Here is a 19,106-nt window from a genome sequence, read left to right on the forward strand (position 1 = left end):
AAGCTATTCTGTCCTCCACTCGTTACCTGTATTAATGGAACATGTTTGAACTCGTTTTCTGTATAAAAGACACCTGTCCACAGCCTCAAACAGTCAGACTCCAAACTCCACTATGGGCAAGACCAAAGAGCTTTTAAAGAACACCAGGAAAAGAAATGTAGACCTGCACCAGATTGGGAAGAGTGAATCTACAATAGGCAAGCAGCTTGATGTGAAAAAATCAACAGTGGGAGTAATTATCAGAAAATGGAAGACATACAAGACCACTGATTATCTCCCTCGATCTGGGGCTCCACGCAAGATCTCATCCCGTGGGGTCAAAATGATCATGAGAACGGTGAGCTAAAATCCCAGAACCACACGGGGAGACCTGGTGAATGACCTGCAGAGAGCTGGGACCAAAGTAACAAAGGTTACCATCAGTAACACTCTACGCTGACAGGGAATCAAATCCTGCAGTGCCAGACGTGTCCCCCTGCTTAAGCCATTGCATGTCCAGGCCCGTCTAAAGTTTGCCAGAGAGCACATGGATGATACAGCAGAGGATTGGGAGAATGTCATGTGGTCAGATGAAACCAAAATATAACTTTTTGGTATAAACTCAACTCGTCGTGTTTGGAGGAAGAAGAATACTGAGTTTCCTCCCAAAAATACCATACCTACTGTGAAGCATGGGGGTGGAAACATCATGCTTTGGGGCTGTTTTTCTGCTAAAGGGACAGGACGATTGATCCGTGTTAAGGAAAGAATGGGGGGGCCATGTATCGTGAGATTTTGAGCCAAAACCTCCTTCCATCAGTGAGAGCTTTGAAAATGAAACGTGGCTGGGTCTTCCAGCATGACAATGATCCGGAACACACCGCCCGGGCAACGAAGGAGTGGCTCCGCAAGAAGCATTTGAAAGTCCTGGAGTGGCGTAGCCAGTCTCCAGACCTCAACCCCATAGAAAATCTGTGGAGGGAGTTGAAAGTCTGTGTTGCTCGGCGACGGCCCCAAAACATCACTGCTCTCGAAAAGATCTGCATAGAGGAATGGGCCAAAATACCAGCTACTGTGTGTGCAAACGTGGTAAAGACCTATAGTATTTGTTTGACCTCTGTTATTGCCAACAAAGGTTATATTACAAAGTACGGAGTTCCATTTTTATTAATGACCAAATACTTATTTTCCACCATAATTTACGAATAAATAAATAAATAAATAAATGGGTTGTACTTGTATAGCGCTTTTCTACCTTCAAGGTACTCAAAGCACTTTGACACTACTTCCACATTTACCCATTCACACACACATTCACACACTGATGGAGGGAGCTGCCATGCAAGGGGCCAACCAGCACCCATCAGGAGCAAGGGTGAAGTGCCTTGCTCAGGACACAACGGACGTGACGAGGTTGGTACTAGGTGGGATTTGAACCAGTGACCCTCGGGTTGCGCACGGCCACTCTCCCAATGCGCCACGCCGTCCCTTAAATAATATAAATAAAAATAATATAAATAAAATAAAGAATAAATTCTTTAAAATTCCTACAATGTGAATTCCTGGATTTTTTTTTCACATTATGTCTCTCACAGTTGAAGTGTACCCATGATGAAAATTACAGGCCTCTGTCATCATTTTAAGCGGGAGAACTTGCACAATCAATGGCTGACTAAATACCTGTTTGCCCCACTGTATATACAGTACACACGTGTATATAAATATATAATACATTTTCAGTAAATAATTATAAATTGCCAACCATGCTAATCCGTCTGATGTATAATGTTCAAGCGATGTCCTGTGCAGTCCTGAGAGAATAAATGAGTCAATATAAACATCTCTTGTAGCCAAACATTCTTTAATCACACCATTTTCTACTCCAGCTATGTGAAAAGTTAACGTTTCAGTCGTCTACTTCCTATGATCTCTCATTCATCTGTACGCACTACCTGTATATAAAAAAAGTCAAGATAAATATATGTTTAGAAATCATGTCGTCTCCTCAAACACCACTTTGACCTCTTTTTTTTTTTTTAATCTTTTTGTGTGTGTTTTTAAGACAAAGAGCGTATGGAAGAAGGCATGTGTAGCAGAGCTCAGAGAGGGTCTTGACATGTTTTAGTAAAGCACTTCAGACTGTACAGCTCCAGTAAACACCTCATAGAATACACAAGACAGATGGCAAAGAGGACTCGCTGGTTTGGACGCCACATTAACAACACAAAGCCGTTGGACAAAAAGGGGGCGGGGAGGGTTTTGGGACCACCGAAGACGAAAACTTCCAACTTTTTAAACATTTCATAAAAAAAAAAAATCAAACAAATTAGACAAAGACAATATTTACAGTGAGGTAAAACCACATGGAGGTATTTTCTAGAAGTTTTAAAGATGACATTTGTGAAACAGATGAAACATGACCGTCTCGGACGAGTCAAAAGAGTTGGTACTGAGGCACCAAATCGACAAGAATAAAGAGTTGAGCTTCACTGCGACGTGTTTGTCACAGTGTGGATCACGTCAGCATCGACACCAATTGATGGTCGCCTGCGGATACTGTTAACGGTCTTGCATAATTAGAAGATCGCCTGCCTTGCGGATATTTGCACCTGTCACCAGTTTCTGCTTCGACCTTTGGGAAAGGGTTCGATACGTTCAGTGCTGAGTCTAAACTGCCGCGCTAAAGGTTTCTGGAATAGTCTGCGGTGTCCTTTAACCTTTCCCATCGCCATCTTGCACACAAGGTCTACAGTATGAATGTTGTCACCCATCAAATCTTTGTCATCTCAGGGCCTTCAGTGGATCCCAACTGGACTGTTTGGTTCGTCTTAGAAGACGCTATCGCCTCTCATCCCAGTAGGCTTCATCACTTCATGCTCACAGACTTAGATTGTTCGAGATCGGACCAATCTAAGTCTAAGAGTAGATCTGACCAAACTAAGGCTATGACTAGATCTGACCAGTCTAAGAGTAGCTCTGACCAATCTAAGTCTAAGACTACACCTGACCTGTCTAAGAGAAGATCTGACTAATCTAAGTCTAAGAGTAGCTCTGACCAATCTTAGTCTAAGAGTAGATCTGAATATCTAAGTCTAAGAGTAGAGCTGACCAAACTTAAGTCTACAACTATATCTGACCAAACTAAGTCTAAGACTAGATCTGACCAATCTATGACTAGATTTGACCAATCCAAGTCTAAGACTAAATTTGACCAAACTAAGTCCAAGAGTAGATCTGACCAGTCTACAACTAGATCTGACCAATTTAAGTCTAAGACTACAAACTAAGTCTAAGAGTAGATCTGACCAATCTAAGTCTAGGAGTAGATGTGACCAAACTAAGTCTAAGAGTAGATCTGACCAGTCTACAACTAGATCTGACCAGTCTACGACTAGATCTGACCAATCTAAGTCTAAGACTACATCTGACAGTCTAAGAGTAGATCTGACTAATCCAAGTCTAAGAGTAGATCTGATCAAACTAACTTGACGACAATATCTGACCAAACTAAGTCTATGACTAGATCTAACCAATCTAAGGCTAGATCTGCCCAATCCAAGTCTAAGACTAGATCTGCCCAATCCAAGTCTAAGACTAGATCTGACCAATCCAAGTCTAAGACTAGATATGACCAAATTTAAATCTAAGACTCGATCTGACCAATGTAAGTCTAAGACTAGATCCGACCAATCAATGTCTAAGACTAGATCTGACCAATCCAAGTCTAAGACTCGATCTGACTAATCCAAGTCTAAGACTAGATCTGACCAAATTTAAATCTAAGACTCGATCTGACCAATCTAAGTCTAAGACTAGATCTGACCAATCCAAGTCTAAGACTAGATCTGACCAATCCAAGTCTCTGAGCATGAACTACTGGGATGGTCTTCTAAGACCAACCAAACAGTCCACTTGTGATGGATTGAATGGCGTGAGATAGTACACAATCATGCAAATTAGGACTAGCTCAGGGGCATCACCCATTTAAGCGCTTTTAGCACCACGCCTAAGGTACTTGGGTCTCTTATGAAAGGCCGCGTACGCACATTTTCACGGCAAAGAAAATGAAAGTGCACTAAGGATGTAACGATCGTAAAAATGTAACATCTCGGTTATTTGCTCGGAAAGGGCTAGAGTTGTTTTAATGATAAAGGAAAAACAAACATGGCACATTTAGTTGATATGTCATCACGTAGTACACACCTCCGTGTATAAATCAATCACTCTAGATGAGCTTACTTAGCCAAAGAAATATGTCTTTATACAAATTTAGATTGTGATATGATGTTCCTGATGGGGGGAAGGCGTTTATCTCTTATATTCATGTTAGCATTTAGGCTAGCTAGCGATTAGCACACTAGCTTGCATCTGCAGTAGATGAACAATATGGCAAGTCTGTGGGTTTATCAGTGAAGTGAATGATATTTATATAGCGCTTTTCTCTAGTGACTCAAAGCCCTTTTACATAGTGAAACCCAATATCTAAGTTACATTTAAGCCAGTGTGGGTGGCACTGAGGCCCAGGTGGGTAAAGTGTCTTGCTCTAGGACACAACGGCTGTGACTAGGATTGCGGAAGCGGGGAATCGAAACTGGAACCTTCAAGTTGCTGGCTCGGCCACTCTACCAACCGAGCTATACCGTCCCAAAACTTACAGCCCCTGGTATTCCCGGGCAGTCTCCCATCCAAGCACTAGCTTCTGAGATCTGACGAGAACGAGCGTACTTAGGGTAGTATGGCCGGAAGCCAGAGTGTCAGAGTCTGGTTATCAATCATCTCTAGCTATGTTGCGCTTCAAATATTGTATCCCCCCCCCAAAGTGTATTCTACACATTCTCGACCTAAATTAAGACTTACTTTCTAAGTCTAAGACTAAAGCTGACCAATCCAAGACTAGATCTGAACAATCTAAGACTGGAGCTGACCAATCTAAGTCTAAGACTAGAGCTGACCAATCCAAGCATAGATCTGACCAATCTAAGACTGGAGCTGACCAATTTAAGTGTAAGACTAGAGCTGACCAATCCAAGCATAGATCTGACCAATCTAAGACTGAAGCTGACCAATCTAAGTCTAAGACTAGAGCTGACCAATCCAAGACTAGATCTGACCAATCTAAGACTAGAGCTGACAAATCCAAGACTAGATCTGACCCATCTAAGACTGGAGCTTACCAATCTAAGACTAGAGCTGTCGGAGTGTGGTTATCAATCATGTCTAGCTATGTTGCAATTCAAATATCGTATTTTCCCCCCCAAGTGTATTCTCCACATTTTTGACCGAAATTAAGTCTTACTTTGTCAGATGTACTACAGTGCAGTATTTGTATTATTTTCAATTTTTATGGCCATCTATTGAGATTTTCACTAAGCTGGACTTCCGTTTCTGGGTTCATGGTGAACAAGGCTAGCAACAAAACAACGGCTAATCTTGGGCCTTTCTTCGCCACAACAATAAAGTTGGCCAACTTTTGGAAGAACAACTTCATCTTTAACTCGTCAATAACACATCTCCACATTGGTGAGACTTTGACGTGAGCAATGTCAAAAGACAACAACGGGATTCAGCAGCGCTTCATTCAACATGTCTGTTATCAGTTGTCAACAGCTGTCGGGGGGAAAGTGGATTAATTCTATCTTCAATATCAACTACAAAGCTTTGACTTGAACGATGTCCACTGACAACACCGGAGACAAAGCTAGCAATACAGCTAATGTTTATAGCTGCGACTGCCAAGTGGACTAACTTTTGGAATAGAAACTTACGGCCGTGGTTATTAGAACGTAGAAGTTCAAACTCAAGATGTGATGAAGGTCGTGTTGTAGTGGCCGGGGGACAACCAAAGCAATGACGCTTGAAAAATCCTCCGGGGTACCAGTGAGTACTGTAATCTACAGTAGAACACGCTAGGCATGGGGTAAAGCCAGTGTCAAGATGACCATATGGGTGTCATTTCCTCTTTAGAGGGCTTTGATTACAGTAGCAAGGGGATTCATATGGCCCCATTCGGCCCCAAATTGGGGGTGGCGCACTATCTTCTTTAGCCGCCAGAGGGCAGTAGAGTGTAGAGGTAATTTCAACTTTGGCCACATAGTTAAGTAGAGCGGCGCATTCCATTATTTTCCGCAACCTGCATTGCAAAATTATAACCTTTCTGTCACACGAGATCCACCCAAGAATGGGGCCATAAGAATCCCTTCCCAACTGTATGCTTTAAAAAAAGTTTTTAGATGGTCGTTAAGTGTTGTATGCTCTGTGAAACCATGATAATTCTACTTTGAAGAAATTAGTCCACCACAGTCAAGCCTGAAACCAATTGACCGCGATAAATTAGGGATGGTGTACTAACCGTAGAGTTTTACAGCGGTTTGTCGTTAACACCGTTAATCGTTACATCCCTAAGTTGTTTTAAGAGTGACATGAACGTGCGTAACCAAGACCAACACCCACGGCTCTGCGGGTTCACATTGTTTCAGATCTAATTTCCAGTTCAGTTTTGTCAAATTAGTCCATCAGGATCAGGCCTGAAACCAATTGACCGCGATAAACGAGGGATGCTGTACTAACCGTAGAGTTTTACAGTTGTTTGTCGTTAACACCGTTAATCGGTACGTCCCTAAGATGTTTCAAGAGTAACGTGGAAATGTGCGAAACCAAGACCAACACGCACGTCTCTGCGGGTTCACATTGTTTCAGATCTAATTTCCAGTTCAGTTTTGTCAAATTAGTCCATCACAATCAGGCCTGAAACCAATTGACCGCGATAAACGAGGGATGCTGTACTAACCGTAGAGTTTTACAGCGGTTTGTCGTTAACACCGTTAATCGGTACGTCCCTAAGATGTTTCAAGAGTAACGTGGAAATGTGCGAAACCAAGACCAACACACACGTCTCTGCGGGTTCACATTGTTTCAGAACGAATTTCCAGTTCAGTTTTGTGAAATTAGTCTATCACAATCAGGCCTGAAACCAATTGACCACGATAAACGAGGGATGCTGTACTAGCCGTAGAGTTTTACAGTGGTTGGTCGTTAACACCGTTAATCGTTACATCCCTAAGATGTTTTAAGAGTAATGTGGAAATGTGCGAAACCAAGACCAACATGCAGGGTTCACATTGTTTCAGATCTAATTTCCAGTTCAGTTTTGTCAAATTAGTCCATCACAATCAGGCCTGAAACCAATTGACCGCGATAAATGAGGGATGCCGTATTAACCGTAGATTTTTACAGTGGTTTGTCGTTAACACCGTTAATCGTTACATCCCTAAGATGTTTTAAGAGTGACATGAACGTGGAAATGTGCGAAACCAAGACCAACACGCACGGCTCTGTGGGTTCACATTTTGTTTCAGATCTAGTTTACAGTTCAGTTTTGTGAAACCTGGATTAGTCTATGCTACACTGGCTCAAACCCTTTGGATGTAGCACGGCGTTCGCAAGAAGGTTATTTACACAACTGGGCTATTTATCACAGAAATGACCCATTTAACGCTCACATTTCAAGTTACCAAAAGCTGTCCAAGTTGACTTAAGAGTCCTAGTAACGGTAAGAACATGATGAACCAGGACTTGATGAGTTGGACAACAGAACAGTTGTCGAGTTATGCAGGTTCCTCTGTGTTTACTGGGACTTCCGAACATTTGTTTCAGGCGTACCTGAGGTCGAAAATGTGTTGGTCGCAATCAAACCTGAGCAGACTTCCACGCTGCCATGACGCGTCTAGCCACGAGAATAACCAGAAAACAAAAGAATGAAGAAGAGACAGAAAGGCAACAAAGACTCAAGGACAGACACCTTGATGCGTAAGACAACGACCACAAGCTAAAAGTAGCCTTTGTACACTTAAGTCACCTTGGGGTTTGGGGGAAAAAACAAGTAAGTACAAGGCTGCTGGTGACTTCTTCGAAGACAAGAATGAGGCTCTTTCCCATTGAAATACCCCCTGCTTTTACACCAAAAACTACCCAAGTAAATAAAGTTTCACAGGAACCGTCCTGGTAGCGAGGTGGTACTTTAGAGAGTTTCTGCAAAAGGGGCGCTGATTGGTCGAACACAGTTGGGGCATTCCTAAAACTTTGTATTCGAAATTTCAGCCGCCATTAGATTATGCGAGACAACGGAGAGATCGCAAGGAACTTTTCAGTAGCAGGAACTTTTGTGTGGCGTCTGTGTGCAGAAGAACGATGTTTTTACTCACCTGTGGTGTTTGTGATCAAACTAATTTATTGCCGTCAATGCATTCTAACAAACTTAAGTTTGATACTCAAAGCTACGAGAAGCGGAAGTACTCAAACGTATTTACAGAGGAATATTCAGTATTCAGTCAGATTCGAAGAGGTGACGTGAGCTGCTCTGGGGACCCTGAGACTTCGTTTTTTGAGGATGAATGTGAAACAGGAGGAGGCAATAAATGAGTGGAACCAAGGTGAATAACATCAAATACTAACTTTTGACTTTGATACATGCTGTAAAAGTAGTCGGTGAAAGCCATTTGTGTAGTTATCAACCTCAACCCGAGTGAACCAAATGCGAATGCTAACAGGCTAACGCTAAATGTGTTGTTTGTGTCTGTGACATACGCACCAAAATGTCATACTAAAGTATTGTTATTTACAGCTCAATTTGACTCTCATGAATTAATCATTTAACGACAGGACGACTTCCTGTCTGTTGGACACTGCGGACAAAAGCCTAGCTCGCTCTTTCTGTAAAATGTGGTAGTTTGTTTTTATATCATATCGTTTTGTATATTAATGCTCTGCATTTTATTTACTCGCACTTTAAAAGAATTCGGACCTAGTATTTTATATTTACATGGTATCAGTGTAGAAACATACTGTCCCACTCATCCATAAGTCAGCCTGATATGCATTAACTGCCCTGAACTGTGAAACTTGAAGGAAACAAACTACACACTTCTACCAGAACTTTTAGTTCCAGGAACTTAAATTTTCTGAGGTGTGGTCCAGTTTGCGTTGTTAAAATCCCAGAGAAAGATGTTAGTGTTTGGGAGACCAACAGAAAAGATTAGCTTATTTTACTTCATACATGTTGACTTTGTCCAAGGTTTGGACTGATCATCCATAGTCAGTTTCACTTGATATCTAACTCAGTAACCGGTTGAAAACAGCAACAATGTTATTTCTGCTCACTTTAAAAACCAAGATATTGCATGTTAAAATCAGTGTATATTATTTTACAATCTTTTAAGGTAAGTGCAGCAGTACCTCAGTTTTTGTACGGTACAACGACCAAAGACTTGACCCAGTTTTACGCTTATTGTACGGCCAAATATTATGTGGCAAGATTGACATTACTGTAATCTCCGGACTATAAACTAAAAGTTTCTCCCCCACGCTTCACTGCACTATATACAACGCTGCAGCTAATTTATGGATTTTTCCGGGTTCACAAGCTCCACATGCCGGCAATAAATTCAGCATCCTCACATCAGACTAATGAAGTTGTTCGCAATAAATCAGAAGCGCTCACACAATCATTCAGTCAGCCATTTAGCTCATTATGAACCCACTCTCACCATGGCCAAGACACAACTAAAGACGATTGACCTCGCTATCAAAGTTGACTTTTGCACGAAGCAGAAATCCACGCTCACCAAAGGATTCTGAAACATTAAGTGTTTAGAAAAAACGGCAAATTTGCCTCGAAAGTAAAAGTGTCAGAGAAACGGAGTATTTTCATCTCAAAGACAAGACGACGACAGCGCTTTCGGATCGCAAGAGGAAGAGGAAAGCGCTCAATGACTTTTACAGTCTTTTGTTCAATTTTTGAATGAACACAAGCGCCTTTGTAAATATTTCAATGTCACCTATGGCTAATATCTGTACAAACTAAAATTCGACCAGAAATTAAGTTGGTGGAGCTTTTCTTTAGGTGCGCTCTGTAGTCCAGAAATTACTGTACCATCTCATAGGAAAACTACTTTGATTTCTGTACCAATGTTTTCACACCTTTTTGGAACAATTAACAAAAACTGAGGTACCGCTGTCTAATATTTCAAAAGGACCACATCTTTCCTAACCTGACCATAACTATTGAAGGTAATTGGGGGGGTTGAATCCTTCTGAGGAGCAATTATTTGGGAATGCCCGCCGGACATTCCCAAATAATTTTTTTTAGATCTTTAAGATGGAAAAATGTAGCTGCCGTTAGGATGTGCAGAGACTTTTTCTAATGACCGTAAGGCTTGAACTATACAAAGTATTTCAATGGTTGGAATCTGCGCTTCTGGATGATATACCAGTTACTATGGTAATCTAATTAGTTACTATGGTAATCGAAGTCACAGCAGCTCGGACGAGGCACCAAGCAGTGTGGGTGGGAAGCGTTTCCACAGACGCGGAAGGAGATTTTCACAACAAAGTTCTAAACCTTAGTGATATATCAGATTGTAGGTGGGTCTGTTTTGTAACCGTCGCTTTCATATTACACTGCGTTACATTTTTGTTGCATTTCACTTTATTGTAAAATATGTCGATCGAAACAGGGTGTTACATTCATATTTTGTCAATATTCAGTGTTTTATCGTTCATAGAAAATTTTCAATTACATTACATTTTTAAGGCGGTCTGTCAAATTTGTTACCATTCAATCAATCACTATTTGAGACACTAGTGATTTAGGGCTATATAAGTAAACATTGATTGATTGATTGACTATTGTTAGGTTTTGTATTAGTGTTCCTAAAAATGGATATACCGGCCCCCAGACACATTTTTTTCTCTAAATATGCCCCCTCCCCGAGTCAAAATAATTGCCCAGGCTTGCTTTTGAGTGTAGGTATGTAAAACTAAAAAAAGTTTACTACAAAGGTGAACTGATTTCTACGTTTTCTGTGTAGGTTTTGAAGAAATGAAAATTAAAAACACGAGATCTGGCGGGATTGGCACCATGAGTTTACAACCTAAGGTCCCCTGAGGCTTCAGTCGGTTCCGTTGTGAGTAAATGTGCTCCATTTGCATTGGGAGCCGGGAACAGAATAAGTGAGGATATTTACAACCAATGGCAACTTTCACCTTCACGAGCAGGAAAGTCAATTCGACATAAGCAGCACATTAATATTCAAGAAACAAACTTAAGACAAAGCAGGATTTCCATTTTGATTGTAGTAAAACTACATGAGCTTCGATGTTTGGTCTCCCCTAAAAGACGTTTTGATGCATAAAGTGAACATATCTTTAGATATACACTTATAGTAATAATAATTGGTATTGGCAACAGAAGACACAGCTAAGAATCGTCAAAGCAGGTGCTACATGTGTTTTTGGTAGTATATACACACACTTGCAAAAATCATCTTGTTTAAACCTGGAATTAAAACTCAAGCCCGGCTGGTAAAAAGCTTCATATTTAAGGGTTGTTGTGTAATACTGCATTGGTCTTATCTTGACGCACACAAGTGTGTACATTTGACTTGGAGTATTGTAACAATTCCGAACACGTAGGATTGCAAAATTGCGGGAATATTCAAAGTTGGAAACTTTCCATGGGAATTAATGGGAATATATGGGTATTAACAGGAATTAATGGGAATAATGGGACTTGGACTTGGAGAAGGCATTCGACCGTGTCCCTCGGGAAGTCCTGTGGGGAGTGCTCAGAGAGTATGGGGTATCGGACTGTCTTATTGTGGCGGTCCGCTTCCTGTATGATCAGTGCCAGAGCTTGGTCCGCATTGCCGGCAGTAAGTCGGACACATTTCCAGTGAGGGTTGGACTCCGCCAAGGCTGTCCTTTGTCACCCATTCTGTTCATAACTTTTATGGACATAATTTCTAGGCGCAGTCAAGGCGTTGAGGGGTTCCGGTTTGGTGACCGCGAGATTAAGTCTCTGCTTTTTGCAGATGATGTGGTCCTGATGGCTTCATCTGACCGGGATCTTCAGCTCTCACTGGATCGGTTCGCAGCAGAGTGTGAAGCGACCGGAATGAGAATCAGCACCTCCAAGTCCGAGTCCATGGTTCTCGCCCGGAAAAGGGTGGAATGCCATCTCCGGGTTGGGGAGGAGACCCTGCCCCAAGTGGAGGAGTTCAAGTACCTAGGAGTCTTGTTCACGAGTGAGGGAAGAGTGGATCGTGAGATCGACAGGCAGATCGGTGCGGCGTCTTCAGTAATGCGGACGTTGTACCGATCCGTCGTGGTGAAGAAGGAGCTGAGCCGGAAGGCAAAGCTCTCAATTTACCGGTCGATCTACGTTCCCATCCTCACCTATGGTCATGAGCTTTGGGTCATGACCGAAAGGATAAGATCACGGGTACAAGCGGCCGAAATGAGTTTCCTCCGCCGTGTGGCGGGGCTCTCCCTTAGAGATAGGGTGAGAAGCTCTGCCATCCGGGAGGGTTCTCAAAGTAAAGCCGCTGCTCCTTCACATCGAGAGGAGCCAGATGAGGTGGTTCGGGCATCTGGTCAGGATGCCACCCGAACGCCTCCCTAGGGAGGTGTTTAGGGCACGTCCAACCGGTAGGAGGCCACGGGGAAGACCCAGGACAGGTTGGGAAGACTATGTCTCCCGGCTGGCCTGGGAACGCCTTGGGATCCCCCGGGAAGAGCTAGACGAAGTGGCTGGGGAGAGGGAAGTCTGGGTTTCCCTGCTTAGGCTGTTGCCCCCGCGACCCGACCTCGGATAAGCGGTAGATGATGGATGGATGTAATTCCCCATTAATTCCCATATATTCCCATGGACAGTGTCCAACTTTGAATAATCGAAAAATGGCCAATATTTCCAAACTTCCCGAGCTTAACTTCCCGTGGTAAATTTCCGGAAATTTACCGGAAACTTTCCACCCTTTTGCAACCCTAGTCTGATGTGAATAAAAAGTTATCAAGACTCTTTTGCAGATACTAGAGGTGTCCCGATTCAACGTTATGAGTTTGATATCAACAAAAAAATATGTAAACGTCCGATACAAGAAGTCTGTTTTGCTGCAGCTAATGTCTCTTCTTGCTAGCTTATTAGCAGGCTGTCACAATTTGAGAGCCTTTTTAGTGTATTTGTTTCAAGACACCATAGAAGTGGACATACAGAAAAAAAGTATGTCAAATTATTTCAATTATTCTCTTCGACTTTTTAACATAAAAGAAATACGTTAAATCAAATGTGCTAGCACGATGCTAATTCACATTGAATTTGCTATAAAAGGTGCTACTAATTAGCAATTTACATGGCAATTCCAACACCTCTGAATCTGGTAATGAAAATAACATCAAAGATGCACATTACCATCAAACAGCTGGTGTGTAATATGTACGATACTTACAGTATACACACTTTGTAGGGCTTAAAAGATAAGACTGGCACATTCAACTTCAGGGCAAAGGCTACTTTCTGACTATGGTTACACGCCTAGGACAAACTGAAATGGACGCATACTTGCAAATGAGACTCAGAAGAGTAAGACTAAATAGTCCATTCTAGACTCCACTTAAGCACTTAGATCCAGCATGCAGAGTCCACGTGACCGCAACATTTCAGTTGATCCAACTTTTTCTAACATCCCACATACAAAATAACTCGAAAATTATGTATAATTCTGGCTAATACAGGCCAGTAGTCAAGGCTGCAATAGAATGGTATCGCAAGTAAACAAAGTTGTATCGGGACACCCCTAGCACATACTTAACGATGACCTTCAGTGATTACTTGAAATGATTCTGAAGACATTTGCATTTGTACATTAAAAAAAGACACAATCCTGCATCTTGGTCCCTTAAGGCTAACAATGTGTCTGTAGAAAATACCACAACAAAAAACAAGAACAATTGTACATATATGAATAGACTTCAGAACCAGCGTCCTTGGCAGTGGACTTTTATTTTTGCTCTACAATAGACCCTCGTTTATCACCGCCCATTGGGTATCGGCAAGATCAAGTCTATTTAACTACATATAGAAAAGGGCTGCAGTTTCAAGAGCCCAAGGGCTCAGGGGCCGGAACATCGAAATGATGTTTCGTCAGAAAGTGCCTCCGGAAGTTGTATTCTTTTGAGACTGTGTTTACTTATTTGCAAAGTAAACATCAGCTTTCACACTGCACTGCAATAAATGTATTAATCTGCCCTTGCTACATGTTTCCAGCTTATGAGACTAGTTAGGGAAAAAAAAATAGTTTTTTTTAAATTTTCCTTTCTTAGTTGAATGTCTTTATACTTCTTCCTTCATTTAGGTTTGTAAATAAACACATGTATACCATCCATTGTGTATTTTACATATGCCCATGGTGTATTTTACATAAATCAATCAATGTTTAGTTATATAGCCCCAAATCACAAGTGTCTCAAAGGGCTGCACAAGCCACATCTTCGGCTCAGATCCCACATGAAATAAAATAAAAGATTATGCAACATTCACACACCAAACGTTGTATGTGTGTAAATATAGTTTTCAATGTTATGAGCAATAACACCTTTAAGTCACCTTCCTACTCCTTTAATCCAATGGAGTAATGCTCTCTGAGGCTGAGCCAAATCAGTGGCCACGATGCTGAACAGCGCACTTTGATTGGTTTGGTGGCCACTACTACTGTGGTATTAATATTTTAGTTCATTCAGACATCTTTATGCTTGAAAATTATTCACTTATTTAAAAAAGACACTAAATTTTAATTTACCCTTCGGGATTAATAAAGTATTTCTGATTCTGAAAAAAAAAAACCCCACTAAATTTTAATTTCCCCTCGAAGATTAATAAATTATTTCTGATTCTGAAATGAATCTGCGATATAGTGAAGCTGCAATCTTTGAAAGGTGATGTGACGAGGAAAGACAGGTTTTGTCAAGATTTACACATTTTGGCATAAATGCAAAACCCAAATGTTCACTGCAAAGGATGCTGGTTCTTTGAAGCATATATACATATATTTATACAGTATATATATATATATATATATATATATATATATATATATATATATATTAGATAAACAGTGGCACCTCAGTTTTCGTACAATTTCATTTTCAATGCAAAAGTTTTCCCTGTTTTTTTGCCGTAACAAATTAGTACCCAATCAAAGAATCCCACGCTTTAATGAGTCAGTTTATGTACTTTTTTTTGTGGCGTATGAACGCAAAATAATCTGTTATGGGGCCAAAGAAAGTTGCGAGTGCCAGCACTTTGATAAATATTTCAAGAAAGTACTCGTAGCAAAGTGGGAAAGTGGCTCTAACTTTTTATTAATTATTTATAAGCATTTCATATTGGTTTCTGCAAGGAAAACCAGAATTAATCTCCATTAAATGTCCTTAGTGTCTGGAATGGATTCATCTCGTTTACGTTATTTCTCAAAGAAAAATTTTTAATCAATTCAGCCTAACGAAAACCGAGGTACCACTGTCGTATTTACACAAGTTTGACAACCTATGGCTTAGTACACATCTGCTTGCTATTTTTAGATGAATCATTTGTTAAACCTAAACAGAAAAAAACAAAACGCCCACTTCGCACTGAAACATAAAAAGGAGACGTGTCGTGTCGCCGGGTGCCCCAAACAAACATCATGGCTTGCCACAGTCCACTGAGAGGACAAGTTGTCCAAAAGATTGTTGCTGAGGTGTTTGTGTGTTGACTTGCATGAGGGCAGGGTGAAATGGAACCAGAGAGTAGAGGTTGTTGTTGAGGTGTTGCTTTCCTCCTGCTCTTTTAGAGTGTGCATAGTATGAGCTACTTTATGCTCAGATGGGCTTCCACATGGCTCCTGACACACACACACTCTCTCTCTCTCTCGCACAAACAGAGCTGCATACATGCAAGAGAGAAATGCCTTGGCCAGCAGCGGACATGACAGGAGTTGGGTTTTCCTTAAAGCATGGGCACTGCCTGCTAACAGCTGTACTGTAAGGCATGGTGGCAGCTGATTGTTGTTTGTGTTTTTTACCAGAGTCGAGAAAACTTGATCTACTTTAAATTGCATATGACGCAGTGTGTCTGCTAAAACTCAGTGAAGTTGTCATGTCCAGTTTTTTTTAGCTCAAAAAAAGGAACAAAAAAAATAATAAATTAAACAGACCTTTCCACCGCCTTGATACACCACAGGGTGATGGCAAAATAACACGTATTAATAATAATAATACATTAGTAAGAAAATCAAAACCAAGTTGATGAGACATTTTGAGTGGGGTAGTATTTTCAGTGCTACGAGTACTGTGGGAGGACTCCGCAACGTTACATTCCTTCACAAAGGTCTCGGTGATTGGGGCTATTGTGACAGACTGTCAATGCATCCCCCCTCCAGAGTAGCTCAATTGAGGTGAAGAATGAAATTGCAAAATAATGCAAACGAGGCGGTGGTGATTAACATGTAAGGCAGCTCAGAGGTGACGCCAGCAGACTGGAGAGGTCTGAGCAACGAAGGCCGGGCTGGGGTGGCCACGCCCCGATGGGTCCTGAAAAGTCTTTGTGTTACAAGATGATCTCAGGCACTGACGTCCCTCATTAGATCAAGGGTGTACTCACGCTAGGCCAATCATATCGCGCCGGTCCCTAAAAACCTGGCACGTTTGGCTGGTGTAAAGTTTGGTACGCTTCCCCTGCTTTGGCACAATTGAAAGAGGAGGGTCACCATTTCCGTTACAGAAATAAATAGGAATCCTCAAAATAATCCAAAAGTCAAAACCTATGGCACGATAGCTTACCCACGAACCACTGTTAGTGTGTGTCATCTAAGTACTGTATTTTTTGGATTATAAGACGCTCCGGAGTATACGTTGCTACCGGTCGAAAATGCATAATAAAGAAGGAAAAATACGTCTAAATTTACTGTGTTCTTTTTGGTGTTTTTGAAACCGCACTAATTTTCCCCTCAGAATGTTTAACTACCGTGTTTTTCGGAGTATAAGTCGCTACGGAGTATAAGTCGCACCTGCCGAAAATGCATAATAAAGAAGGAAAAAAACATATACGTCGCACTGGAGTATAAGTCAAATTTTGGGGGGGGAAATGTATTTGATAAAATCCAACACCAGGAATAGACATTTGAAAGGCAATTTAAAAGAAATAAAGAATAGTGAACAACAGGCTGAATAAGTGTATGTTATATGACGCATAAATAACCAACTGAGAAGGTTTCTGGTATGTTAACGTAACATATTTATGGTAAGAGTCATTCAAATAACTATAACAGTGGTTCTTAACCTGGGTTCGATCGAACCATAGGGGTTCGGTGAGTCGGCCTCAGACCCTCCACCGCAGAGGTCAAGACACACCTGACTCATCGTGTAAATAAAAACTTCTCCCTATCAGCGTTATTATGGATACCCCAAAAGAATGTTCCCTCTAATTTTACATCTGATTTGCAGGTGTGTAATTAGTTGTGAGCTCATGCACTGTGTCGGTTTTGTTCTTTGAAGAAGGTGATGTTCATGCACGGTTCATTTTGTGCACCAGTAAAAAAAACATAATGTTGTCTTGAATTTAAAAAATATATATATACTTTTTTCACAAAAAAAAAGGGTTCGGTGGATGCACGTATGAAACAGGTGGGGTTCGCTACCTCCAACAAGGTTAAGAACCACTGCTATAACATATTGAACAAGCTATACGTTTACCAAACAATCTGTCACTCCTAATCGATAAATCCCATGAAATCTTCTTCCTCGATGTCGCTTCTAAACAACTCTGCAAACTCCAAAGGTATGCGGCGCTTCCTCTTGTCGTTTTCTCCTGCATATTTCACTACGTCCAGCTTGTAATCTGCAGTACATGGTTTCCTTTTCCGTGCCATTTTTGTTCAGCCCTTCTCAGTTTTTATAAGTTACCGCCAACGTTGAAATGATCCATTTTAATAGCTATGGCAGTAGCATATAGCATATAGCAGTTAGCAGGCCATGACCCACAATGCACTTCTGCCATGACCCCTCCCCCGAATTCTTATTGGTTGACGTGTGTGAGACGATTGCTGACATTTTCTTCGTCTCTTTCGCGAATGAGATAAATAATATTATTTAATACTTTACGGTAATGTGGTAATAATTTCACACATAAGTCGCTCCGGAGGATACGTCGCACCCCCGGCCAAAATATGAAAAAAACTGCGACCTATAATCCGAAAAATACGGTAATTCACCCGAAGGACTCAGAATGAGAATGAAAATATTCCACCGAGACAACGAAGCGGCGTAGAAGCAAAAGGGCTGACTCGCCAAAGCTCAGTGTGAGCACTGGCCAGACCAGGAGAAAGAGAGGGGATGGTACCTAAATGGAGCTTGGCATGACTGGCCGAGTGTGAGCACGCCCTTCTTCTGTTACCCGCAAATCCATCGTCGGATTCAGGTGTGCAACACAAGTCTTCTGCTTTAAATGCAAAACTCACCAATAAGTGAGTCATAAGTCGATAAAAAAAAAAAAAGAATGTCTCAACCTCCCTTGCAATGTGGAGGGGAGGAACAATTAATGCATAATAATAATAATAATAATAATAATGTCAATGTAATGCTAATGACATGGATGCCAGTCTGAAATGTGTTTGTGTGCATGTTTGGTAGTTTGTCTACATTTTGATGCCCTCCTGTTGGCTGAGCTGTGACAAAGTCTTCTTGATCCGCAGGGCGGTGAGCCGGGCAGCGCCGTTAGCGTACCAGCACTCCCTCATGATCTTAGCCATGACACGTAACGCCTGCAGAGAGGACAGAAGGCAACACGTTGACTTCATTACAATGTTATGATGCAATAGTCAGATATCCATCTATCCATTTTCTACCGCTTGTCTCTTTCAGGGCTGCGGGGGGGTTGGAGCCTATCCGGCGGACAAAACAAGAGCCATCCCTACAGTACCACCAGTTTGACAATGTACCAATACTGTATGTCCGTTCATCTGCAAGCTCAACACAGATAAGGTTGTCTAATCTACTCAGTGGTTAGATCAGGGGTAGGGAACCTATGGCTCTAGAGCCAGATGTGGCTCTTTTGATGACTTCATCTGGCTCTCAGATAAATCTTAGATTAGATTAGATTAGATTAGATAGTACTTTATTTATTCAGTCAGGAGAGTTCCTTCAGGAAAATTACAATTTTCAGCACAATCCCATTCAAGATCAGACAAACATTAAAGGGAGACAGAACAGGATCGCTGACGGGTCTGCCGGCTTCCAGCGCCCCTTACAAAAAAAGATGA

General features: G+C 41.5%; 1 protein-coding gene across 1 annotated transcript in view; it reads right to left on the reverse strand.

Moving 5' to 3' along the window:
* Positions 1-1,823: 1,823 nt before the first annotated feature.
* The window catches only part of tgfbr1b (transforming growth factor, beta receptor 1 b), a 126,666-nt gene continuing 109,383 nt past the window's right edge, over positions 1,824-19,106 (reverse strand). Inside the window, exon 9 of the mRNA XM_061922185.1 lies at positions 1,824-18,608. Coding sequence (XP_061778169.1) covers positions 18,483-18,608 — 126 coding nt within the window. The 3' untranslated portion in view covers positions 1,824-18,482. The remainder of the gene's footprint in view (positions 18,609-19,106) is intronic.

This window comes from Nerophis ophidion, linkage group LG15 (genome assembly GCF_033978795.1).
Source record: "Nerophis ophidion isolate RoL-2023_Sa linkage group LG15, RoL_Noph_v1.0, whole genome shotgun sequence".
NCBI classification, from domain to species: Eukaryota; Metazoa; Chordata; class Actinopteri; order Syngnathiformes; family Syngnathidae; genus Nerophis; species Nerophis ophidion.